We start from the raw sequence: 25,319 nt of genomic DNA on the forward strand, positions 1-25,319 counted from the left end.
CTGGGGGGTGCATTGCCTGGAAAGACCGAGTACAAGATCGCGCCGGTAGCCTATGGCCACGGTGGGCTCGCTACTTGCTGTGGTGTTCGTCGCAGTTGGGACACAGATGGTTTCGGAGGGGAAAATGTCGTTCCACGATCGGTTTCGAGCAGTCGCAGTGCACTACAGATATTGGGAGATCCTACCTGGTCTATTCATGGTGGGAGATATGTTGCGCCTCGTGTGATACAACGTGCTCGCGTTGGGATACGGCGGTCGCAATGTCGAATCGAGGGTGAAGAAACGCGGCGTTCGCTATGAACCGAGCAGGTGTTCTCGTCTTCGCGGGGTTCAGGTCTGTCCTGCAGCTTGGTGTCTTCTCAGTTTGTCGCTGACCAGATGACAAGGGTATGTCCCTTCGTAAAGAAGGCTGCAGCTTCGAGTGGCGGCTGGCGGGCGTCTGGGGAACCCAGCGATCGCGGTCGCCGGACACAAATGCATCCGCCCCGATGATGCTGTCTAGCCAATCACATGCTACCATGCCAGGGTGGGAGGTGTGCCCACACGGAACTATCTGCCGTGAGGCTGAGAGGGCATCACGTCGTCTTCATCTCACTTGACTTCAGGGCAGCTTGATACAGGAATGTGTTGATTCTTGTCTCCCTCATCAGTTCATCCGAGGAACTGTTTAAAGCTGCTCTCAAAGTCCACGTCCGCCACATGCTTACCTATCAAAATGATCTTGCCCTGCCGCGAGGCTTCTTCAGCACCGTTAGGGGCGTCTATCAGCTCAAAGATCTCCTGTACACCCTGTAACATTTTGACCTCGCCATTGTCAAAGATCAGGCGTCCTTTCGATCGGTGTATCTCGAAACTGGTGTCATTCCCCTTCCCGGGCAGTTGAGACTCCCACAATATTGATCTCAGCCAGCGATCGACAGTATCCAACTGACTCGCCTTTAATGTGCCAACGGAGAACGAGATTGTGGAGATGGCCTGATGCGTCAGTCGAGGTGCCGCAAATCGCTAAGTGAACTTACAGGATCCAGGTGGCTATGACCTTTTGGCGCAACCTGGGCCTCGTCGAATTGGTCATACGCATGAAGGTCTAGTAAAAACCCCTCCAGCTTCGGCACCTCGCTCCTCTCTGTGACGTGGATCTTGGCAAGCCCATTGATGGACTGAATCCTTGCCTTGACATGGTCTAGCTCCTCTTTGGTCACCAGATCCGTCTTGTTCAGCACCACAACGTCGGCATGTGAGATCTGAACGTGGGCAGTCGTCAACAGTGGGCCATGCTCGTCGTGATCCTCGTCCTCCAGCTTGCCCTTTGGGTCCTCGAGACTGCGCAAGATGTTTTTCGCGTCCACAAGAGTAACAATTCCATCAAGGTAGATGGTGCTGCCTAGCCCGTCATCGACCCAGAAGAGCGGTGCCAGATTTCCAGGATCAGCCAGCCCTGTAGTCTCGAGGAGGATGTAGTCGAAAGCCCCCTTCTTCTCCATCAGAGATTCTATCGCATTCACACCAGTGTCCCTGATGAGGTCAGCTTGAACCCGACATCAATCACCGATGGGCTCACTTGACGGAACAGCATATGCAGCCATTCCCGACCTCGAGCCATTCCTCGACTTCTTCACCTCCCTTGTTGACGGTCAGGGACTTCTCAATGTCCAGTGCTGCGTCGTTTGAGTAAGGCTCAACCAGGGCAGCGTAGCGTGCATTACTCACAATCCCCGAATTCTTGTATATGTCAGTTCAGGTCACTACAGTGCTTGGAGCCGACCTACCGTTCATGATCACCGCAATTTTCTTGCCATGTCGAGCTGTGAGGATGTAGTTGAGCAACGTCGTTTTGCCAGCACCGAGGTAGCCTGGTACTGTCAACCCGCATCCCTCAATTTGCGCCCCGTATACTCATACCTGTGACTATCGTGATTGGCACTTTCACAGCGACTTCTTGCGTTAATGAATCCGTCCCTCTGTCAGCCTGAATATCGACAAGTTCCGGCGGGGCGTCATCTTCAATATCCATTGTGCGAGCACACGGGCTTTATCCCTGACAAGAGTGAAAAAGGAGCTTGGGAAGTAGCAGTTGGACGGTCGTGATGTAGTAATTTTGCTTCAACAAGATCAGTGTACACAGACGGTGCCAGTGTTGAAGCACTGCAAGTTGAATCGCCCACCTCTCCATGTTGCCTGCCCCACCAAGCCCCGATGCCGTCACCGCACTGTGCATAGTTCCCATGCGGTGCTGCACAAAGCTTATGCAAGCTCCAGTCCCTAATCCGGGGGCCATTTAGATTGAGTTAACCGCCGAGCTCGTCGCGCGACGCCAATCGTGCCTTTGGTTGTGTGATAAACACAACCTCCGACAATCCCACCAGCGCCCATCATGTCTTTTGCTCCAGGCTCACCCCGGCTACCAAGCCCGCCGCCGGTGGCAGAGATCCCCAAGTCACCATCTGGCGGCGCGGCGGCCACTTTACACATGTCCCAAGCAGAGCAGAGCTTGCTGGATGCCAATTCCAGGAGACGCATACATCCGGGCACCAAGGCGGCGGACATGGCGGCCGGTCCGCCCCTGGTAGCCCTCAACGAGGTACGCTATGTCAGGATACATGGTACGACGCATGGACTGACCATACTACAGCTCGACTCAGCCTTTCAGCTACAGGAGCATCTCGCTGCGCTTCACCACCACCACACGGAGAGCAATACGAAGCCCATCGACCGTGACTCGGCAATCCAGCTCGCCCAGCCGCCGCCCGGCATCGACAAGACATTATGGCTGTACGAGCTGTGTCGGTTCCTCATCTCGCAATGCAACAGTCTCATCGTTGGCTTCCTGTTCGACTCCCCTCCCTGCAGCGCGAGCACGTGCCCCGAGATGCGCGCATCCGAGTGGCAGTTTCTCTGCGCCGTGCACGAACAGCCAAAGAGCTGCTGCGCCATCGACTACTGCTGCCATACCCTCGACTGGGCGGCCAACGTCGTGACGGATCAGAAGCTCTTCCCCAGCCGCTTCGTTGCGCTCACCGACGCGCACAGCAAGAATGTGGGCGTGAAGAACTTGGTCAATGTCTTTCGAAGGCTACATCGTATCTTTGCGCATGCGTGGTTCCAGCACCGCAGCGTGTTCTGGTCGGTGGAGGGCCAGACAGGGCTGTACGTCCTCTTTAAGACTGTGTGCGACCTGTACGACCTCCTCCCCGCCGAAAACTACAAGCTCCCACCCGAGGCGGAAGGCCTCGAGGCACCGCAAGCCGAGCCGGAGCCGGAGAAATCTACACCGACGATTATGAAGCCTCCTCAGCAGCAGCAACAACAATCAGAGCGTGAGCACGGGCCGTCAGAGGGCAGCGACGGCGCTCACTCGTTCGGGCGTACGAACACTCGACGACACATTCGGAGCAGTCCATCGACAGGCAGCGCGGTCACAACGGTGATGGAATCGGCGGAGGAGGAGGACACTGATGGCATCTCGCGCAAGGTGAGGGATCTTCATATCTCAGCCCCGGACACCCTAAGCGAAGAGCCCGAGACGGCGGATGTGCCCATGATGGTGGAGGATGCTGGGTCGCCTCGTACAGCAGCCATGAAGGAGGCGATGCTCGACGATGGCCAAGCCGCGGATGATGATGGCGATGCCGCGTCAGAAGCTGATCAAACGGTGGTTGACACTGGCGTTGAAGAACAGGAGGACGCCAAGGACGAGGAGGCGTCCGAAAAGGAGCAAGAAGCTGTGAAAGATGGGAAAACTGAGGACGGGGAACCCGAGCAGTCTCAAGAGCAGCCCGAGACCACTGGCGCAGCCGCTCCTAGTGAGGAAAAGTCGGCGGATGACGAGGCTGACGCAAAGTCAACGGATGAGTCCAAGAAAGAATAGACATGATGCAGAGGCACTGGGATATTTTCATCCATGGTTCACGAGTATATTGGAGCTTGGGAAGGTTTCACAGGAGCCCGTCGTGGCAGGCGCTTTGTCACTTCATAGTACCCAACTAATGTCCTACCACTCCAGATGCGGAGCTTAACGCTGGTCTCGTCCGTCATTGGCTTGCAATCTCCATCTGTGCAAAGAGCTCATACAAGAACTTGGCTTCCCGCACGTCCTGCTGCTGCGCCGTGCGGGCAACGTCGTTCCGCTCATCGGCAAACTCCCGTACCTTGCGCAGCATGGGCGTGAAACCCTCATCATGAGGCAGCCACCAGCGCATGATGGACGGATCATTCAGATCGCGAGCCATCTGCTCGCGGTGCCGGGCAGGCTGTATACTCCTACACCATGTTGTTAGTCTTGTGGCACGAGGCGTCTTGGTTCGTAGCTGACTCACCCCATCTGCTCTGCTTCCGCGAGGTTCCGCCTCACCCACATGGCTATCCTATGGTCGTCCTTGCGCAGGACCGAACAGGCAACCTGCACCATTGACTGGAGGCCGATCAGCACGCCTTGGGATGACCGTCGTCGCAAGGCCTCGTTGTAGTAAATGATGGAATACGCGTGCTTCCTGACATTGGACATGAGCTCCTCGGAAGGCATGGCAGGCGACGCAATGAGGTGGAGTATCATGGTCAGATGCCACGACGCATAGAGCTCCGTTACTTCCGTTGATGGCAGCTCCGGCATCACACCGCCTTCCAGCGTCTGGAACAGCTCGTCCAGAGTCGGCTCCCTCCCCCCAAACCTCGACTCGATATCTTCTGGCCTTGGTATCGAAGGGGGCCATCCCTGGCGGAACCTGACAAGTTCTTGCCGTAGATCCTCGTGCTCTTGGCCAAAGCTGGTGTCCAGTTGGTTTTGGCGTTGGCGGCGTTTGGTGAATAGCATGTTCTGTTGCCACCTCATTCGTCGGATGCGTATGTATTCGTGCGCCAGTATCCAATCTGATTCATGCGGACAAAGTGCCCTTTGGTTTCGACAGAAATTCTCCATGTGTTCGAACCAGCTTGGGTCGAGAGTGGAGGGGGTGTTCGCCACGGCCGCAATGTATGCGTCAAAGCGCGCGTACCATGTGAAGCACATGCGTCCCATGGGCGTGCGCGGGGCCGTGGCAGGCTCGAAAAGGGCGTCAAGGACCTGAAAGGCTGCCTTTTGGTGTCCCATGACATTGACCCAGTCCCCCAAGTATTCCTCGATCTGCGCCAGTTGTAGGATCGTCAAGAGCGTGCTGATCTCGTGCTTTTCGCCTTTCCTAAAGTGCTCCAGCAGCAGTGTGATACTGCGGTGGTGATACCGCAAAAAGTCCGCCAAGTCGCCATCTGGGTTTTGAACTGTCGTGAGGTAGGATGCAAAGGCCACCACGGCGTTGAGCAGAGCCTCATCTTGCAAGGCTGCCTGGGGCAAGAGCGATTCAAAGAAATTGTCGGCTTCGTGCGCTATGCCGTAGTGGAGATTCGTGATGTTGTCGGCTATCCATTCGAGATGCCGTTGAATATCTGCAGGAAGATGACTCCAGGATGAAGTGGCACCCATGGTACGAGGTGATGGCGTTTGACCAGGCTGGTCGGTCGGACTGTTGCTCGGCGCCCCTGCTGAGCTCATGGGTGAGCTCAGGCTCTGCGTTGGGTCGCGAGGGCGGCCTCGGTCTGAATGCGCCGCGCCCTCGCCTGCGTCACTCTTCTCCGTGGTCTGCGGTGAGGTCTCGGCTGACCTGGTTGCTTCTTTTGCCGATCCCTTGGGTTCCGGATAGACGCATTCACGACCACCTTTCTGACAGCCTACGCGTGCGCAAAGTTAATGGGGGGGGCCAACCACATGCAACATGCACCAGCAAAAGGGCGCAAAATGGGGGTTACTGACGCTCGCAGACTGGTCTCTTCTCATCACACTACATCGGCCAATGTCAGCTTGTGCATTCTCTCGTCGCATGGTGGCGGGCGGGCGAATCAACCTTGACACGCCGACTTCTGCAGGTCAGGCAGCCGGATCTAGTTCGCTTGTGTTTCACGGCCTCTGACCCGTCGGCAGATAGAGTGCTCGTCCGACTCTTTGACTTGCTTCGCTTCTGGAGCAGAACCTGCTGCTGCTGCGCACTGTGATGGTCTGGCGCCTGCTGCAGGGTGAAGTCATGAAACAGGGCTGAGGGCAGCGCAGCTGGCGCGGGATGCGGCGGCTGGGCAATGTTCACAAGATGCATTCCCGCTCCAGACATGGAGGAGAGGTAGCGACGGTAAGGGTCGTCCATGACGCCGACGGGCTGCTGTGACTGCCTCAATCTGGCATGTGTTCCCCCTTGCTGGGTTTCGAAGGTGAGCCGGTTAGGAGGGCTGCATCGCTCAGCTGGAGACGGAATGGGAAGACAGAACGGTTGTAGACAGACAGACAGACAGACAGACAGACAGACAGGTGGAATAATGATGTGTCGATGCCAGCCACTTGAAAGGAAACGGCCAAGGGTACGTAGCTCCAGTCCCGCGCGTGGTCCTATGCTCCTAGTCCGACTACTAGAACTAGTAGGGACTGGAGCTGGGTTCTGTACGGCTAAGGTAAGTTAGGCGCCTTACTTAATAACTTAATAAGTGCCTTGTCGTTGGTGCAAATGAAATATTTTAGCGTCCCGTCAAGCCATTATCGACCAGGTTCCAGCATCCATCGACGCACATGCGATCGCAAAAAAAACACCCTCGACGGACCATGCAGGCCCGCAGGGACGCCCATGCCTTGCAGAGGGGTTCAAAAGTGGCCCAGACCATCACATCGACCTCGAACAAGTGCAGCGAGCCTTGTTGACAAACGTTCGGGCGAACGACAAGCTGGCATGCACTCGATGATCTGGGCGATTGGGGTGCGGGTTACGAGTCACGAAGGCATCGCCCAGCAGGAGGCCAGAGACATCGCGCCTTGGCGTGAGCAGGCAGCGAGCGGGCTACGGCGGGCAACCGCGGGTAATAACAGTCAGCAACATGAACTCAACCTACAGAAAAGAGAACATCGCTGATGATCCGTGGAGCAGATGTGGCAGGTGTTTTTGAAGGTAAGGTATCAAGTCTAGACGTCATGGTACGGTTCTTCATAGCACTGTATTTATCACATGGATGTTGCTCTACTATCAAGGTCGCGTCAATCTTCAGCGCCACCAAAGGAATTGGCACATGCTGCGTCCATGCTATTATGTATTCTCTCTTCTTTCTTTTGGTTCCCTTCTGTGCCTTACGAAAGCTTGCATTCTACCAGGTACCTTTTTACTGTCATCGTATGTGACTGGAGCCCTGGACTAGTGAAAGTCGATGGATGCAGCGGTCACTGGCCTCCTGCCCTATCGTGTTCCCCTGCTGGGCTGGCTGCAGGCTGCCAGCTAGCGTGTGCCCGCCGTCGCCTTCTGTCCAGTCTTCCACTATAGACAGTGGTGCCCATAGGCTTCTAGTCTAGCTTGCTGTTGCCAACAGGACTGGACTTCAGTCTATCATCCATGTCGGTCCAGTCGCCGGTTGTCGCTAGCCTTGGGTGACAAATTGACAATAATAGCCGCCTGCCGCACTACTAAATTTCCGTAGGTGGCTGGCAGCTCCAGGCCGGTCCGGTCTGTTAGCCTCTGGGCTAGTCTCGTAGTAGTGCCTATTGCTTCGGGATGTCCGCCGTGCCTGTTAGGCCTGCCACTTGAGAGACCGGGCCGGGACTGCTTTCGTGATTGCAGGCAAATGTTACCTATTGGTAGGGTAGCATTTGGTGAGATGTACTCCGTACCTTACCAGGTATGCTTGCAACAGCAACGAATGCGCGCCATATTGGTACCGTGCTTCCGAGTGTGCAGGTACCTGAATGACTGATCAAATAGTGTCCATAATTGACTTCTGTAGGGTAACACCAAGTACGGAGTGCTATTCCCTGCTTCATGCGGCTGTCATCTGACCGCGGAGATTAAAAGGAGAAACAAGCTGCGACTGTGCATTGCTAGGGGCCTCTGCGCACAGCGCTACAACCCGAAAGTCCAGTCGTGGACTCATGCTTCGGCCGAGCATTTCCAGAAGAAGGTTGGGCGGTGGGCCAGATCGTTGACACTGGCCAGCCTGACAGTGACTAGCTTGGGCCTGAGTCAACCGTGCGCAGTCTGGATGTGATGCTGGAGTCAGGGTCTGGTTTTTTTTTTTTTCATTTAGCATACCACTTCTCTCCATAAACAGGGCGGGCATTGATTAATTTCGGTATCTAGCGTGATGTCTGCCAAGAGACAGATGGATCCAGCGTGTAAACTACCAACCTTACTGATTGGTGCTCGAAGCCTCTCTTGTTGGCAGTTGCTGGTTGACTGACTGGGGTCCGAATGTTAGAATGTCAATGTGGACGATGAATGTCACTACCTCACGAGGACTGGACCCGGCCATTTGACGGGCTTAGCACGGCCTGAAAGAAGAGATTATCGCCGTCTGTTGCGAGATCAATCAACCTAAATACCATTCTGTTAGCTAGACGACCTCCATTGCGTGCTAATATAGTTGTGCCTTCGAATCCAGTCCTCAATTGACATAATACATGAAGGTGCATACTAACCACCAACATACCAGATATTCGGTACATCACATTGGTCGTCATTTATAACTTTTACGTACGTACGTACAGTTTTTGGCCTCGCGCAAACCGGGCTTCGATCCGGTCTGCACATGCCGCGAAGAAAGGCCGACGTACATACATGATTATCCGCTGTGTCCACGCAATGATGGGTCAAACTCGCAGATAGCGACATTTTCAACTTGGTGTGATCTCCAGAGCGATGATTCTTCCGCGTCATAATAGATCCGTCGGAAAGCTCTTGTCCATGAGCAACGAGCTCTGTTTGTACGCCATGATGTAATTACAACCAGACGCTCAATCCCAATCCTCTGCCGGAATCGTGATCATTACCGGTCCAGTCCTAGCCCACCTAAATGGGCCGAGAGAAGAGAGCCTTGGGTTTGGGTACAATGCCGACTTCAATTGCAGGTTGGAATGAATGAGGCTTGTTGGTTTATCACGTCGGAAAGAGTCAGGACCACTCCGTACGCTTTTTCGGAATCAACTTCCGTTGGGGCCCCGTCGGCAACTCTACTTCCCGGGCACATCCCTGGATTTATTAATGACATGGTCTGTCCTTGGTGTTTGAGGATATGCATAATGTTCAATGTTACTTGCCCTCTGTGCCACAGGCGCCCAAGAATCTTTGCATCCTTGGTACCTCCAGCATCTAGAATCAGTGCCAATCCAGACTAAGACATTTAATATCATGAGTACACTGGGATCACATGTCCTCCCCCCCCCCCCCGTCGGGCGAGCTCCAGTCCCTGATCCCCACAGCATGGAGTGGACATGGGTTCGTGCTTCGTCCTTGAGCCATGCATACGCGACAACTACATGAGCCTACCCTGGAGCGATCAAATCAACACATCAGGCAGGGCGGACGCGTGGAAAAATGCTATAGTGACCGACTGTTGCTGCTCTTTGAATCATATATTCAATAAATAATAATGGTGTGGGTGCTACGGGCATCTTCTTCTTACCGTGATTGTAGTCTCGCTAGCTTGGCGAGAACTTCGTATCAATTGATGGTAGGCCAGCCATGAGCCCAGGCGCGATTGCAATAGAGGTATGGATACTCTGTGTTACATCCAAACGCCCCTTGAACAGATAAAATAGAAATTCGGTTCATCATCGCCCTTTACGATACCTAATCGCTTATTCAAACCAGCACATACCGTGATTGAGTAGCGGTGATGCTGGCCCAAGAACGGGAATTGTGGGTTGCACGGGCCGAAATTCTCATGTTGACAAAAGCGCTGAGCAAGTTGTGATCTTATGCTCTTGTCGACAGATGGGTCATCCCAGATACCACTGATCATCGCCACAGTTACCGCTCTTCCGCCGCGCAAGGATCATGGTGTCGCTCTGGCAAGACCTTGCGCCATGGGAGGTTCCCACCGCCTTGGCGCTAATTGTTCTCACAATCTTGCTCAACGTCTACTTCACGCCCCTCGACGCGTTACCGAACTCCCTCATCAAGACACACACTAGGCTCGGCCTGTTGCCTTCACAGACCAACCTGACCCCCCAGAAGAAGTCTCCATCGGACAGCAGCAAGATCACCCTGCGGAGTCTTTGGATCTATCCCCTCAAGTCATGTCGCGGTATTGAGCTGGCCAAAAGTCGCGTTCTCCCCACGGGCCTCGAGTTCGACAGGCTGTTCACCTTTGCGCAGCTACGCGGCGACGAGACGACGTGGCGGTTTCTGACGCAGAGAGAGGCACCTCTCTTGACCAACGTGTCAGTCGGGGTGTGGCTGCCCAATTCTGCCGATGGCTCCGGCGTGATTGTCGTCAAGTTCCCTTGGAAGGAGAAGGGCTCATCGGGATGGCGGCAGCGCATCATGGATGCGGTGAATGGGGGGACGCACGAGAAGGTATTCACTCTGCCCCTTGATTTCCCCTCCAAGGCGGACATTGAGGCCAAGGCGTACAAGTTTGAAGACGTCAAGATCTGGAACGAAGTGACCACCGCACTGAACATGATCGCAGCGGTGCCACCTGAGCTGGAGAAGTATCTCGGTATGAAAACCCGCCTTGGTCTCTTCAGGGCGGACCCCTCAAACCAGAGAGAAGTATTCAGATGTGCGCCGAGGAAGGAAGACGTGGGGTATCAGCCGATTGTTGACTTCCATGATGCAGTAGGTCAGGAATCTACCAATTTGGCAGACGATGTTGACACCCACAAGTATCCTCTCCATCTCCTTAGCTTGGACAGTGTCCAGGACCTTGAGTCCAAGATTGACGACGACACGTTCGACTCGCTTGACCCTCGACGATTCCGGTCCAACATGATCAGTAAGTGAACTATATTCCTGTGCAAACAGGAGCCTAACTTTCTGCTAGTGTCGGGGGGCAAGCCTTATGAGGAAGAGCAGTGGACATCTGTACGATTTGGTTCTGCGGCCGACAATGCTCAGTTCCATGTGTCTTGCCGTACTGTCCGGTGCGTGTGAGAATAGCTGCTTTGTGATGCTGGCTAATAACCCAGGTGTAAAATGCCCAATGTCGACCAGGACAATGGGACCCGTCACCGCAACGAACCCGATCGATCACTGCGAAAGTTTCGAGACGTCGACAAAGGATCGCCCAAATATGGCTGTTTAGGGATGCAGCTATGTCCCCTGTTTCCCGAGTCTCGTCAACCACGGGACCTTGAGTCGACGGTGCACGTCGGCATGGAGGTAGTCCCTCTGAGCACTGGTGATCACTTTTACATACCCATATAGGCATGGGCAGACGACCAGAAACGAAGCCACATTGAGACAACTACAGTCCAAAAGCAAGTTGACCAACCCCTAATCCTCCAAAAAGCAAGCCCGCTACGCTCCATGCTGCCCCCATATATTAAGATACATTCCCTCATGTCTCATGGTCATTCCGTCTCTCATCACTCGGCCCCTTATCGCAAGTCGGCCGGCGTCAAGGCCTGGACGTGACTTGTACCCTCGCTGAAGCGCGTGCGGAAGATGCGGTTCGCATTTTGGAACATGCCATCCTTCAGACTGACGACGATGAATTGCGATCCCTTGAACCTGGTCTTGATTAAGCGGCCAATGTTCTGCGTGTGTGATAAATCCAAGGCGGCATCGACCTCATCGAGAATGTACATGGGCGCCGGCTTGAATTGCAACAGTGCCATGATAAGTGAGAGGGCAACAAGTGAGCTGCGTTTCGTTAGTCATGCCAATTCCTCCGAGCAATGTTGATGGGGAGTCATACCGTTGACCACCGCTGAGTTCGGTGAGACTCTGCTTCCAGACCTTGCCCAGGCACACCTTGACCTCAAGGCCATCGCTGATTGTCTTGCCCTCAGGTGGATCGAGCTTGGCAAAGCTGCCACCTGGGAGTAGCTCGGAGAAGATCTGACCAAAGTCGCCATTGACCTTCTCCCACGTCTCTTGCAGTGCCTTCTTCTTGTAGTCGTCCAGACTGATGATGGTCTCCTCGATCTTGCTCTTGTCTCGGATGACAGTTTTGATCATGTTCTTGAGCGAGACCTCCTTCTTCTCAACGCTATCGATCATGTTCATGACCTTTGGGTTGATCTTCTTTTTCATGCCATGGAAGCGTTCCGTCAAGTTTTTGAGCGTCGACTTGCACTCGGCAATGTTCTGACCCTTGAAGTCGTACGCAGTCCCGCTTCTTCCAAACTTGTCCTTCTCATCCTCGATCCATTCGTGATCACCCTCGAGTCGGGCTACATTCTCTGCTGCGCCTTGCTGTTCCTTGTGAAACTTGTCCACCTGGTGGCCAAGTCTCTGCATCTCGAGGCCTTCTTCAGTGATGCGGGCGTTCTTGCTTCGTGTAGCCTCCTCGAGATCGCGAAGCTCGCTATCGTACTGATGCAACTTGGCGCGCTCGTCGTCGAGCTGGGCTTGTACCTCATCATGCGTCTCTTTGAGCTCGGTCTGCTGATTCGCAAGACCTTCAATGTCCTGCTGTTGTGCTTTGATGGCGACCTCGACCTCAGACATCTGCTCCCGAGCAGCCGAAAGCTCGGCGCCGACCTGCTCAGAGTCCAATTGTGCATTCTGGAGCTCCTTCTGGACGACCTTTAGCGCGCTCGTGTTTTTCGTCAACTCAGCGCGGAGTTGCAAGAGAGACTTTTCGAGTTCAACCAGCTTCGCATCCTTGTTATTGTCAAAGTCCTTCATGTCTTTCTCGATTCGCTTCACGTCAGCATTCGCTTCAGCTTGGCGAGCCTTGGCTTCGGTTATGCCCTCTTTGAGTTCGACAATGGTGGCTTTCATCGTTTCCACCTCTTGGATGATGGACGATGAGGAATTACCACTGATTTGCTCCTCAGCCAGCTTGATCTCATGGGATTTCAAGTCAAGCTCCTGCTTTGTCTGGCGAGCCTGGTCAAGCTTGGACTTCTCCGCCGCCATCTGCTTCTGCAATTCGCGCAGGGCAACTTCAGACTCCTGAAGCTGGCGCATCAGGCTGTTGAGTTTCTGCAAGGTGAGAAGCACTCCGCTCGAGTTAGGGGCGCTGCCGCCGGACAAGGTTCCGGACGGGTCGTACGCATCTCCCTCGAGGGTAATACTGCGCATCCGGACATTGGGGTCGAACGTGACACGCCTGGCTGTTTCGGCATCCGCGCACACGAGCGTATTGCCAAAAACATATTCCATGGCCGCCGAGACCTCCTCGTCATATCCAATGAGGGATAAAGCGAGATCGACCTTTCCAGGCGCAAGATTTTGAGCGTTCGCTATTGTCTGCGCCGAGGCTTTGAAGGCAGCAATTTTGTTCAGAGGAATGATGGTGACGCGCTTTCTCAGTTTTCCCTTTTGCAGAAGCTGAGTACTGGTGACCTCGGTGTCGACAACGACGTTGTACAATCGGCCACCTGCACAGATTTCCAAGGCCGTACCAGCATTCGAGTGTTCCTTGTCGAGAGTGAAGAGCTGCGCAACCAAGCCTTTCACCTTGGACCTGTCGAATTTCGGTACTGGGTCAGTATAGTTGAAATCGATGTTGGCTACTGAGCGCTTCAGTTTGTCCGACTCCTGCCGCAGAGTGCGGATGGTCTGCTGTAGTCTTGATTCCTCATTGTACATTGCTTCTTCCCGTCCTGGTTCAAACCCGAGACGTTGGAGCTCCTTCTCAAGCTTCTGTGCCTGGGACTTCATTGAGTCGAGGTCTCGGAGGAGATCTGCGTTCTGCTCTTTGGCCTTTTGCGCTCGCGGCTCTTCCTCTTTGACACGGCCTTGAAGATGGGTAATGCGGATCTTTGCTTGCTCCTGCTCGGTTGCCGCAGTTGTCGCTCGGTTGCGAGCATCTTGTAGCTGTCCTTGGTAGCCATTCTCTTGACCGTCTTTAGATGCAACGCCAGTCTGCAAGGTCTGCAGCAATTCTTCCTTGGTTTCTGCCTCCTTGGATTGCTTTTCCAGGCCCTCTTTAGCAGCGTCATACCTCGCCTTTACCGTTTCAAAAGTCTTGGTCTTCTCCTGGAGAGATGTCTCCAGCTCGCTGACCGACTTTTCTATCGCGGTCTTCTTGTCCTCCTCCTCAGACATGCTTGAGTTCTTCAGATCCATGACAGTGGCAAGGCGGACCAACTCATTCGAGTGCTTCTTCGCGGCTTCCTCGAGAGCTTGCGCTCTACCGCCCTTCTTCATCTCCTTGTCCCGTTGCGCCCGCACTCGCTTAAGGTCCTCCTCCAAATGAACAATCTCGCTCTTCATCCTGGAGCACGAATCTTCAAGCTCTTTGTGTCGCTGCCGTTTCCCTTCAAGATCTGCCGCTGACTGGGTAAGCTTTTCCTGACATTTCAGGTAGTCGAAAGCGACCACGACCCGAGTTAGGCGTTCCAGATCATTCTGCGTCTGCTGGAAGTCGAGGAATGCGCGCTTTTCGGTGCGCAGCTTCTCTAGTTTGGGTTCAATCTCGTCCTTCAAGAGTTCTCGCAGCTCTTGCAACTTCAACTCCTTCTTTGCCATGGTCTTCAAGGCCTTGTCCCTTCTGTCCTCGAACATTCTCGTGCCAGCTGCTTCTTCAATCATGGCCAGGATCTCGACAGCCTTCATATTCAAGACCTTTGTGATGCGACCCTGCATAATCAGGAAGTTTGGGTTGTTGATGTTGAGTTGCACAGATTGGAACAGATTCTGCACCGTCTGTTGTTGCGCGCGGTGACCATTGATAAGGTATTTGTTGGACCCATTGAGCACAATCTGTCGGGTCACGCTGATGGATGCATATTCTTCGAATCCTATAGGCGACTTCTTCTTGTCTCGGTTGTCGAAAACGATCGTGACACTGGCCTTTTGGACTCCAGCCTGTCCGCGCTTGTAGATCAGATCCTGCAAGACATTAGAGCCTCTTATTCTGCAATGCGCTATTATTTCTCCGTACTTGAAGGTTTTGCGCTCGAACAGTTGACATGTTCGTAATGCCAAGGACGAAACAAATGGCGTCGAGAATGTTCGACTTTCCACTGCCATTGAGACCAGTGATCGAGTTGAAACTTTCGTCCCTAAACTAATGAGCATTCATCCATTACTTCTGTGGTCATGGTGTTCGCTCACCAGCCCGATATGACCGTTCGCGTCTGGTACGACTTGAAGCCCTGTTTAAACGGTGAGCAAATGTTCACACGGCGTGATTTGCGTTAACATACGTCGATGATGACCTCAATAACCCTCATTTTGTCGTCTCCAGCGTCCAAAACGCCGTGAAGAATAGTTTGGAATACGTCTCACGACTGCGACGAGGATGTTCGACACGCGCGCGACCCCGACTTCCCCATCGTAAACAAGAAAGCGGGATGTTTACTATCTGATAGCCTTATCAGCACGTGCAGGGCGCTCGTGGTATCCACTCGCCCTTGCGACGCGTCTCGATTCCACGTCAGAGGAGCAGGCTCATAGCTCCAAGTGCGCTAACCCGATTGAGCCTCGATCAAAACAACGGTTTACAGACGACCTGGCGTGCTTCACCACATCATCTTCCTGTGCACGCCCATAATTCTTCCCGACACGCTCGTTTTTAGCAAGGCACTTCTCGACTGCGCCTATGATCAACACTTGACGACAACAACGGCCCTTCGTTCTAGGACTTCGTCTTTGTCCGGCGATATCCCCGCCATGGCCATGCGTGGACCGCGACTCCAGGTCGGATCGACCGCCTGGGTCGCTGAGGAACGATCCTGTGCGAAGCAAATTGTCGAATCCGAGGTTGAGGAATTCTCTTTCTCCGCCCGAAATGAGCTGGACTGGCTCAATGAGCACATGGCAGGAATATTCGACGAGAATCAGCTGTGAGTAGTGCAGGCACAACCACACCACTGGACGCGAACTTGAACTGACCAGTTCCAGCAACATCGCAGAGACCTTCAAGACTCCCGGAAAGCTTCGAGGCAAGACTCCGAGGACAGCACGCAAGCCCATTGCTTCAGAGGCGCGTCAAGTGAGTCGCCTGGTGCTGGATGATCTCACAATGGCTGACATTCTTCAGCCACTTTCCGATGTCTTCGCATCCACTCCGAACGGATCGACGAACCGATTCGCCCAGGAACTGAGCCGCATGCAATCCCCGAAAACCACGGCGGCCATAGAAAGCGCATCACCGAGCCCTGTAAAAGCTGTAGTGGCGAAGGATCCGATCGCGAAACCTACCGGTGGCCCAAGCCAGGATTCCGGATATTTTGGGAGCCAAGCGACTTATGTGGGCTCATTTGCGGGAGATGATGAACTTGCCGCAACCCAGTTCTCGTCGCCTGAGCTACCAGGATCAACCGGTGTACATTCAGTCAGGCAAAGCAATGGGCCAATAGTGATTCACAACAATTTGCCAACACAACCTACGGACGCCGCGGGAGATGCGCAGAGCGCGGGTGCTGCGGCGGATGCAGTAGCTCGTGAGCCATCTTCGCGACATGCAGTAGCCATGGTGGAATCTGGTGATGCAAGGGGGCCTGCAGAGGACGTCGCGCCAGACGCACCCTCAGTACCTGAAAGCACTTCCTCACCGCAATTTCCTACCAAGGAACCTTCAGAACATGGCGAGGAAGAGATTGACTCTCCCTTCGCCTCAGACGATGCGCAATCAAAATCCGATGCTTCAAGTCCTCTTCAACCTGTCGTGCGGAAGAGCAGCATTCACTTCGCATCTTTGCCGGCGCGAGAGCCCATGACCGGCGGTAAAGCCACCGGTGCAAGGACTTCAAGATTGAGCCATCTCGACCACAACAGAAGGAGCCACTTTGGTCGCCAGGCGGACGACAAGACCGCGGGCCATCACACACAGAGCGGAACCGAAGAAGTTGGGGATCATCGGGAACCCATGGAGATTGACGATCAAGGCAGTGCAGACAAACCATCGACAGTCTTGAATCACAACAAGACCTATACGCAGAGACTGCAGGATCAGATCAACCGGTTGGGTAAATCACAGCCAAGACCTTCCAAGTCTGTTCATTCGGTCCAAGTTCCCGATGTCACAGGTCCCCCACCAGTCGAAGGGCCCAAGTCACCATCTCCCAAGACAAAAGAACCCGCAACGACGACTCCGGGAGCTTTCCCAGAGGACGAGGACGAGGAGGAAGACGATTGGGTCAGCCAGCCTCCACCAACAGCTGCGGCAGTTGCTGAGCAAACGCAAAGTCCTAGACCGGCTTTGCCAAAGAGCCACACAGCAGATGTCATGGAAGGTATCCACGATGCGGATTATGTTGGTGGCGCGATGCTTGCGCCGTCGACTACAGAGCAAGAGGAACGAGCAGTATCGCCCCAGCGGAAGCCCGCGACTGGCCTTGGACATGGCAAGTCTGCGTCCGTCTCAGTAGCCCCAATGATTGCGCCGGACATTGCTGAGCAGACACTGCCGCTGACGAAAGCGACATCGATTTCCAATGCGTCTATCATGGATCCCTCTGGGTCCAAGAGCCCAGCGAAAACACCTTCGCGTGGATTCCGGGATAGCCCGCTGAAGCAGGTCAAGAACAAGCTCTCTTCCATCTTGAAGAGCTCGAGGGGCCTACTTGCGAGCAGCGCAGCTTTGAGTGCCGAGAGCAAAACGTCGATGCTCTCCCCTTCCACTACTCGATTAGCCGCCCATGCTGGTGCCTCCGCCTCGACTTTGTCGTTGGCATCAAAGAACCAGGGTGATTCAGAGGATGTTGGCAAAGGTGCACCCGTGGCACGACGCACGCGAGCATCAACTGAGCGCGAAAAGGAGGAGAAGCGTGTTGAGAAGGAAACTAAGCGTATGGAGGAACAGGAACTGAAGCTCGAGAAGGCAAGGGAGAAGGAGAGGGTAAAAGCTCGCGTCTTCAGCAAAGAGCAGGAGAGAGTGATATCCATGGAGCAGCAAAAGGAGCAGCAGCTGCCACCACCAACTGCTGCCAAGGAATCCTCAAAAGCAACGAGAAGCAGCCCTCGCAAAGCCCAGCGACCTGTAGAGATGTCAGACCTGCCAGATGATCACGACATTGATATGGCTGATGCTGCACCTGCAGCGCCGCCAGCTTCGTCAACCAAGACCGCCGCCCCCAGCCAGATTGCAAGAAAGGAGATCAAGAGGCCAACGAAACCCACGAGAGATGCACAACCAAAGCCAAAGCAAGCTCCGACTGTCATTCGCGTAAACACCGGCTCGCAACAACCACTGTACCAGGCCACTGCCCAGAGTTCAATTGCTGTTCCGGAGACGCCCGTCACGACCCAGCTCGGCAGCAAGGCAAGCAAGGCATCATTGCAACGTCAGACTTCCGTGCAGAACCTGAAGGGTGCGTCGTCCGCCCCCAGGCCTAAGGCGCTAGATCTCGCAGCGAAGAAGAAGGAGCAAGATGAGAGAGAAGCCCAGCGTCGCCGTGAGGCCAAGGCCGAGGTAGAGCGGAAGAGGGCCATTGCGCTGGAGGAGCAGCGCAAGCAAGAGCAGCGCCGACAAGAAGCCGAGCGACAGAAGCAGAAGAGCCGAGAACAAGCTGCTGCGCACGCGGAGGCCAAGCAGAGCGCCCACAGACAGGCCATGATCGAGAAGGCTAAGCAGACCAGAGCGCCGCCACCAGCGGTACGGTCGCAGCCCAACGGGCCGCCTAGCCACGGCCACCTTTCTCAGGATCGATCAGTGGTGGCTGGCCAGCCCTCGCGTCCGCCTTCACGGATGGGATCGGAAATCGGCCGACCCATGTCCACAGCACCAGCGGCGAAGCCAGGCTTGAAGCGAACCATGGGTCCCAACGATGACGCACAGAACCAAGCTAGGAGACCCCCCTCCAGAGGTGGCCAGAGCTACCAGATGAAGGAGGCGAAGCGTCGCCGGACGAGCCAAGACCACGACGAACTCGACAATGAACCACTGCCTAACATCAGGGGGCCTCCAGTGCGGCCTTCAGCGGGGCTTAAGATGGTAAGTGTAGCCGTCTTCATGTTTACATGCCTTTTGCCTTCAAGTGCTAATTCAACTCGCAACAGGATATGTCCAAGAAGTCAGCTTTCCAGACCAGCTATACGAGCAACCAATCTGGACCGGCACGAGACTTGTTCAAGGCGACCGTTACTTCTCAGCACCACGGTCAAGCGAAACTCGCGCACCCGCGAGACATGGCCCAGATATCCAAAGGAGCGATACCCTTTGCTCCGAATGCCAACCCGGCTGGTCCATCTCACAAGACGCCGAGCCACGCTTCGGGCTCGTACATTGCCAAGTCCGGGGTCAAACCAGCGCAAAAGTCGTCGCCTCGTTTCCAGAATGGCGAAGCAATCGAGCTGCCAGAGATCAATACGGATGACGAGGACGAGAGCGAGGACGAGGCGCGCAACACGATGATGGCAGACTGGGCAGACTCGCCCAACCTCCGAGGTGCTCTGCTACGACAAGAAACGGTCGACCCATCACAGATCTTTGGTCCGCCCGCTCCCTTGAATATGGAAGAGGTGTTCAACAAGAGCAAGGACAGGTGGCACAAGTTCAGGGCGAGAACGTCCAGCGCCAATTGGAGCGGCTTGGATCGTCTGACGGAAGACGATATAAGGAAAGATCTGGCAGCTCGAGATAAGATTCGACGAGACGGTGGCTGGTCGTATGAGCTCAGCAAGGATGTGGTCTGAAAGCATAAGCACACATGGAGCTTGAGAATGTGCAGGAGTTTATTGTTTCTTGGGAAAGGGTCCAGGCGATGCATTCTGGTACGACCGTGGCGTTCCAACGATTACTTAGGCTGGTCTAGCACACTGACATGGAGCGTGTATTTTCGAGTTGTTCAATTCATGTGCCCAGTTCCGGTCATGCCATGCCATGCCATGCCACGCTTGCTACCACCCACCCCGCTTTGCTTTATCGGCGTGAAAACGCCTCCGTGAGGTGAAATGATAGCACCTCGCCTGGGCAAAAGGCTGTTTATGCGAGATAAGAGATACCAGGTAGCATAATGGCAGAAAAAGTCGCTGGCGCTGGTGTAGGCGCCGTCGCCGCCGCCACTTGTGTGGATACTTTTTCACATGTCAAGGCCCTCTGCCCTCAGTGTTCCTGGCACCCGGCGTCAGGTTTGATCTCAGCAAAGACTGGACTCCCAACAAATTGAGGCCGGTACGTAGGCGCGTGTACGAGCGCACGTGTGTTGTGCGACAGTTTCGAGTTGATGAATTTATCGGTGCTCGATCTATCGCGGGTTCTTGCCGTAGACTGTTCACCACCACTCCGTACGCACGCATCAACCAACTTCTATCTGGACGCAGAGCGCAGTTTTACACGCAGCAACTTGAGATACACAAAGCGAGAAAAAAAAAATAAAAATCCGCATGTCGACAATCATGGGTCTACTGCCCGTCTCGTTGCAAGCCCCCATGGGCCCCTTTCGGCATTTTCGACGCTCAGTCAGCCTGGGCAGCCTGGGCGCGATGAAGGACGCCAACTTGTCTCCTATGCAGCCCGCTCAACCGTCCACCGCCTCCACAGCGGCCAGCAGTGACTACGAGACTGCCTCTGAGGATGACGTGCGGGACGATGTGTCACAGGCGACGGTCACATCGACATTGGCATGGGATGTGCGGACATCTCTGACAGAAGAGGGCAAGCAGCAGTCCACCTCGGGCATCAATTGGAAGGTGGCCCAGCAAGGCGAGTACAAATTTTCAAGCGAGGCAAGCTGGTGAACTGACAGTGAGCTAGGTCTTGGTTTGCTCACGATTGCCGCGGATGCCAGTAAAGACGGCAACGATGGTACCTTTGAGAGAAAGGCCTACGTAGACAGCCTCACCTATCTGTTGCGCAGTCTACCGGCAGACCTGGACATGAGCGAGGCAGATCAGATCTGGTCAGCGGCTCCCGTTCATCTTTTACCTCGAGAGCTGGCGTTGAGCAGATCAGGTCGGCCTGGAACCATGACACCCACTGCGAGCTCGGGGCAAGCAAAGTCCATTGTGCACAGACTGGTGCAAGTGGCGGTCCTCAACCTCTTTCTCCTCATGCGCTTTTTGCTGCCCTACTTGATTGTCATTCTCAAGTCAGCGGCGGGCGTCGAGCGCCGATACAAGATCTCGGAGAGGATCATTGGGCACAGCATGGACTGCTTCAATGCGGCTGGGCGACAGTTTGGTCGAGTGGCCGAGATTGCACTGAGTAGCAACGAGGGGAAGCTGGGAGAAGGCGTCCCGGGCACGTTTGCATGGGCTGTTGACGAGGTCACACGAGGAATCTCGGACGGAATAGGAGAAGGCATAATGGTGGCGAGATTGCAAGACTCTGTCGCGAGGGATGAGGACACTACTAAGAGGCGAGAGAAGGAGATAAAGTAGAGAGATACTTGATGAAATAATGACTGGAAGCATTCCACGATGAAGTATCACGTGATAGCGCGGATCTCGTGCAGCCTCAAAACAGTGGAGCCGCATTGAGTCTAGTCCCGATGAGGCAACGTCAGAAAAAGGGTCTCTCCTATCTCCCGCGACGGCGAAAAAATTCATGGCGCGCCGCATCTTCCTCACTACGTACGAGCATCCTGATCCTGTCCTTCTCGATCTTTCATCATTTCGTGTCTTGTCTCGCCATCATACCCCTTTGATCTTCATTGCGCAGTGATACGAATCTTGACGAACTTTTCATCATATCTTGGACAACCGAAAAAAACCGCCATCATGTTCAGACAAACCGTCAGGCGCTGCGCCAGGACGGCGGGCTCCATGAGCTCGATACCGACACTGGCGAGACCCAGACTCGCCATGACCGTTGCGCGGAATAACAACCTCACCATCTCATCGAGACTCGTCCTCCCCCTCAACCTCAAGAATGTCGCCACCTTTGGGCGCTCCTACAGCACAGAAACAGCAGAGGCTGCTGCCGCCGCCGAAACAGAAGCGCCCGCCGCCGATGATGGCCAGGTTGTACGATTCGCCGACTTGGACAAGCTCAACGTGCACCCGAACCTGATCACCGCCCTCACCAAAGGCTTCCGCTACGAGACGATGACTCCCGTCCAAGCCAAGACCATCAACCCTGCGCTCAAGGGCACAGATATGTGAGTACCACGTCCCACGAAGCCAGAAGACCCTGTAACTGACGCTCCCTTTTTCAGTGTTGCCCAAGCCAAGACCGGTACAGGAAAGACTATTGCCTTCCTTCTGCCCCTGCTCCAGAGAATGCTCGACGAGGACCCTTCGCTCGCGACCCGCTCGGCTAGCCGCCACGCCCGTTCCGACGACATCCGAGGCATCATCATGTCCCCTACGCGCGAACTCGCGGAGCAGATTGCCCAGGAGGCCAAGGCCCTCGTGAAGCACACTGGCCTTGTGGTGCAGACCGCCGTGGGAGGCACCAACAAGGTGGGCATGCTCCGCCAGGTCCAGCGCGAGGGCTGCCATCTCCTCGTGGCCACCCCAGGCCGTCTCAACGATCTCCTCTCCGACACCTCGTCCGGCATCGACGCGCCCAAGCTGGCTGCGCTGGTCCTCGACGAGGCGGACCGCATGCTGGACGTTGGCTTTGAGAAGGAGCTGAACGACATCATCTCCATGCTCCCCAGCGTCGAGGAGAAGGTCCGCCAGACCATGCTCGTCTCCGCCACCATCCCGGACAATGTCATCCGCCTGGCTCGCACCATGGTCCGCGCCGACGACTTTGAGTTCGTCCAGACCATCCCCGAGAACGAGTCCCTGACCCACGACAAGGTGCCCCAGAAGGTGGTGCCCGTCTCCTCGTGGGCCAACGTCTTCCCCACCCTCTTCGAGCTGATGGAGCGCGAGTACGAGGCGGCCGAGGCCGACCCGGAGCGCAAGCCCTTCAAGGCCATTGTGTACTTTAACACCACCTCGTTGACCGAGCTGGCCGGCGAGGTCGGCTTCCAGCGCCGGAAGGAGCGCATGACCGCCATGAGCACGTTTTCCATCCACTCGAAACTTGGGCAGATGCAGCGCACCCGCGCGGCCGACATGTTCCGCCGCTGCAGGTCCGGCGTCCTCTTCTCGTCCGACGTCACTGCCCGTGGCATGGACTTCCCCAACGTGACGCACGTCATCCAGATCGACTCGCCCCGCGACCGCGAATCCTACATCCACCGTCTCGGCCGCACCGGTCGCCAGAACAAGGAGGGTGAGGGCTGGCTCATCCTGACGCCGCTCGAGGTCAACGCCGCGCGGAAGCTCCTCAACGGCCTGCCGCTGAAGCAGGACCAGTCGCTCGAGAGCGCCGAGGCCGACATTGCCGAGGGCGAGCTGCCCAAGCACTTTCAGGAGTTCAAGGACATTGTCCAGATGGTGCCCAAGTCCCTGCTGTCGTCCGCCTACAGCTCCTCGTTCGGCACCGCCTCGCGGAAGCAGGAGCTGGCCGAGGATCTGCACTACTGGGTGACCCGTGGCTGGGGCTGGTCCGAGACCCCGCCCCTGTCGCCGTCGCTGGTGCGCAACATTGGCCTTGACCACCGGAGCGGCTTCATCAACGTTGGCGAGCGTATGCACTCGGACCGCGATGACCGTGGCGGACGCGGCGGTCGTGGTGGCTTCAGCCGAGGTGGCCGCGGTGGCGACAACTTCAGCCGCAGCTTCGAGGGCCGCCGTGATGATGACGGTGGCCGTCGTGGCGGCGGCTTCGGCGGTGGCTTCAGCCGAGGAGGCCGCGGTGGTCGTGACGGCGGCGGCCGTGGCTTCGGAGGCGGTCGCGATGGCGGTCGTGACGGCGGCTCCGGAGGCCAATGGTAAATGTTGGCGCAAGCGACTGGACACCCAGTCTCGCATTTCCCATCCTGTATCTCTACCTGTGTTGTTATTGCATATTGGCATGTCTGATGACTTGGCGGCAGTGTAAAAGTATGGCCTTTTTGGGAGTCGGTTGTGTGTACAATATAGGGACGGCGTAACCATTTTCTCAGGGAGGCAATTTTGCCTGCGTGGCACATCTCCACGATCTAGATTTCTTAATGCATCAATGTTTTATTCATCCAAACCAGAGCACGGCGAGCTTATCTATACTGATGTTCCTATCATGCCATGCCTCGCAAACGCCCTTTGGATCCAGTTCTTATTTCGCCTTCCTCGTGCCATGCATGCGTGGTATCTTATCTTTTTCCGCCTTCATCTCCCAGACATCAGCATGTTGGAGTCCCACAGAAGCACTCGCTCATCCCACCCGACGGAAGCCACCCAGCCTCCCATGCCAAAGAGGCACCAGTCCACGCCCGTCACAAACTCTGTATGCCGGTTCATGACGCCCATCTGCTGCCCGAGTCGCGGGCCCAGGGCCAAGTCCTGCGGCGGTCCCGCATTGTCATGCCATAGCCGCACCGTCATGTCGTAGCTGGCACTGATCAAGACATCCCTGGCGTGCGGGCTCCACGCAAGCCGTCGCACGGCGTACTCGTGGCCCTGCATCAACGACAGTGGACCGGCCGTTGGACTGCGGATATCGAAAGTGCGCAAGATCCTATCGACGCCGCCTGTTGCTATCACAGTATCGTTATACTTGTTCCAGTCATGCGTGAGCACCTCGGCCGGGGCTGCCTGGGCTGAAGGTCCCTGGGCTGAAGGTCCGGCCGGCGCGGCGTGCACAGGCACCGTCGATACGAGATGGTACTTTGCCGAGGACGGCGTGCGCAGGTCGAAGATGCGGAGATGCGAGTCGGACGAGACGGCCGATATCAAGGCCGGGTTCGAGGGGCAGAATGCGGTGCTGTAGGTGCAATTGCCGATGGGCAGCGTCTTGATGGAATGGTTGCGCGTGGGAGACCACTGTCCTGGTGTTAGCTTCTTTGCGCAAGTCGGCCGATGACAGGGGGGCGACGTACAATCTTGACGGTGCCATCCCACGAGCTTGAGATGAACGTGTCCTTGGTCACGGGGTTCCAAGCGACAGAGAACGTTTCGCGCTTATGTTCGTGAAAGTTCATGACCGGGAAGTCATCGACGCCCAGATCAAACAGCTTGAGCGAGCCATCGCCGCAGGCCGTGACGAGCTGGTTCTCGTTGATCTCGGACCATGCCAGGTCGTATAGGGCGTCGTTGGTATCAAAGCTGCGCGTGATCGATCAGCTGGAGTTCCATACTCGGGAAGCGACGGGGTGCGACCCACGTCTTCTCGACCTGGATGCCTTGCGCCGACAAGCCCAGGGAGTATACCCGTCCATTGCCGACGATGCCAAAGTTGGCGGACGATGCGACAGCGATGCGGGAGTCGTAGTAGGGCGAGTACTTGACGGCGTAGGGGTTGTAGCCTTGCGTTCGGAACTCAAGCATGGCGGCCATGGAGGCAGTGGCGTGCGAGGACCCTCCGGCGCATTGAGAATCGTATTCTTATAATTGGTGGTATCGCGGCGCTATGGACATGATTGATGTTGATGGCAGCAGTTGATGGTAGCAGTGGGATGAATAGCCAGCATGTGCCTCGGCCCGCCTACGTCACAGCGTCCAATG

At 55.5% G+C, this 25,319-nt stretch overlaps 9 protein-coding genes across 9 annotated transcripts; 5 read left to right on the forward strand and 4 right to left on the reverse strand.

The window, feature by feature from the left end:
- Nucleotides 1–582: 582 nt before the first annotated feature.
- F5Z01DRAFT_642730 (CobW/HypB/UreG, nucleotide-binding domain-containing protein) lies at nt 583–2,196 on the reverse strand. The gene is made up of 6 exons (XM_046262665.1): nt 1,903–2,196; nt 1,770–1,853; nt 1,711–1,722; nt 1,562–1,658; nt 1,020–1,515; nt 583–975 (listed from the first exon to the last, which is right to left on the reverse strand). The coding sequence occupies exons 1-6, from the start codon at nt 2,012–2,014 to the stop codon at nt 652–654; spliced, it is 1,125 nt and encodes a 374-aa protein (XP_046123195.1). The 5' UTR covers nt 2,015–2,196; the 3' UTR covers nt 583–651.
- Nucleotides 2,197–2,252: 56 nt separating this feature from the next.
- On the forward strand, nt 2,253–4,262 carry F5Z01DRAFT_33933 (Mob1/phocein). Its single transcript, XM_046259198.1, has 2 exons — nt 2,253–2,581; nt 2,633–4,262. The coding sequence occupies exons 1-2, from the start codon at nt 2,375–2,377 to the stop codon at nt 3,866–3,868; spliced, it is 1,443 nt and encodes a 480-aa protein (XP_046123196.1). The 5' UTR covers nt 2,253–2,374; the 3' UTR covers nt 3,869–4,262.
- F5Z01DRAFT_685413 (uncharacterized protein) lies at nt 3,950–6,167 on the reverse strand (the record flags this gene model as incomplete). Its single annotated transcript, XM_046265961.1, has 4 exons — nt 3,950–4,260; nt 4,317–5,700; nt 5,783–5,810; nt 5,874–6,167. The coding sequence occupies 4 exons, from the start codon at nt 6,165–6,167 to the stop codon at nt 4,032–4,034; spliced, it is 1,935 nt and encodes a 644-aa protein (XP_046123197.1). The 3' UTR covers nt 3,950–4,031.
- A 3,230-nt stretch (nt 6,168–9,397) lies between these two features.
- Nucleotides 9,398–11,384, forward strand: F5Z01DRAFT_33971 (uncharacterized protein). Its single transcript, XM_046259200.1, has 5 exons — nt 9,398–9,539; nt 9,590–10,613; nt 10,662–10,770; nt 10,819–10,918; nt 10,964–11,384. Exons 2-5 carry the CDS (start codon nt 9,828–9,830, stop codon nt 11,199–11,201), a joined length of 1,233 nt encoding a protein of 410 aa, XP_046123198.1. The 5' UTR covers nt 9,398–9,539; nt 9,590–9,827; the 3' UTR covers nt 11,202–11,384.
- F5Z01DRAFT_33986 (condensin complex component SMC2) lies at nt 11,290–15,204 on the reverse strand. Its single transcript, XM_046259201.1, has 5 exons — nt 15,101–15,204; nt 15,009–15,049; nt 14,836–14,956; nt 11,695–14,783; nt 11,290–11,639 (listed from the first exon to the last, which is right to left on the reverse strand). The coding sequence occupies exons 1-5, from the start codon at nt 15,125–15,127 to the stop codon at nt 11,375–11,377; spliced, it is 3,543 nt and encodes a 1,180-aa protein (XP_046123199.1). The 5' UTR covers nt 15,128–15,204; the 3' UTR covers nt 11,290–11,374.
- A 362-nt stretch (nt 15,205–15,566) lies between these two features.
- Nucleotides 15,567–19,532, forward strand: F5Z01DRAFT_669994 (inner centromere protein; the record flags this gene model as incomplete). The annotated part of the gene is made up of 4 exons (XM_046264500.1): nt 15,567–15,739; nt 15,798–15,888; nt 15,937–18,831; nt 18,897–19,532. The coding sequence occupies 4 exons, from the start codon at nt 15,567–15,569 to the stop codon at nt 19,530–19,532; spliced, it is 3,795 nt and encodes a 1,264-aa protein (XP_046123200.1).
- Nucleotides 19,533–20,234: 702 nt separating this feature from the next.
- On the forward strand, nt 20,235–21,536 carry F5Z01DRAFT_685417 (uncharacterized protein; the record flags this gene model as incomplete). The annotated part of the gene is made up of 2 exons (XM_046265962.1): nt 20,235–20,545; nt 20,585–21,536. 2 exons carry the CDS (start codon nt 20,235–20,237, stop codon nt 21,216–21,218), a joined length of 945 nt encoding a protein of 314 aa, XP_046123201.1. The 3' UTR covers nt 21,219–21,536.
- A 21-nt stretch (nt 21,537–21,557) lies between these two features.
- F5Z01DRAFT_614472 (ATP-dependent RNA helicase mss116) lies at nt 21,558–23,612 on the forward strand (the record flags this gene model as incomplete). The annotated part of the gene is made up of 2 exons (XM_046260817.1): nt 21,558–21,937; nt 21,995–23,612. 2 exons carry the CDS (start codon nt 21,558–21,560, stop codon nt 23,610–23,612), a joined length of 1,998 nt encoding a protein of 665 aa, XP_046123202.1.
- Nucleotides 23,613–23,858: 246 nt separating this feature from the next.
- Nucleotides 23,859–25,300, reverse strand: F5Z01DRAFT_642753 (peroxisome targeting signal type 2 receptor). The gene is made up of 3 exons (XM_046262666.1): nt 24,979–25,300; nt 24,695–24,920; nt 23,859–24,638 (listed from the first exon to the last, which is right to left on the reverse strand). Exons 1-3 carry the CDS (start codon nt 25,149–25,151, stop codon nt 23,985–23,987), a joined length of 1,053 nt encoding a protein of 350 aa, XP_046123203.1. The 5' UTR covers nt 25,152–25,300; the 3' UTR covers nt 23,859–23,984.
- Nucleotides 25,301–25,319: the final 19 nt, after the last annotated feature.

This window comes from Emericellopsis atlantica (genome assembly GCF_019669845.1).
Source record: "Emericellopsis atlantica unplaced genomic scaffold F5Z01scaffold_1, whole genome shotgun sequence".
Lineage (NCBI taxonomy): Eukaryota > Fungi > Ascomycota > Sordariomycetes > Hypocreales > Bionectriaceae > Emericellopsis > Emericellopsis atlantica.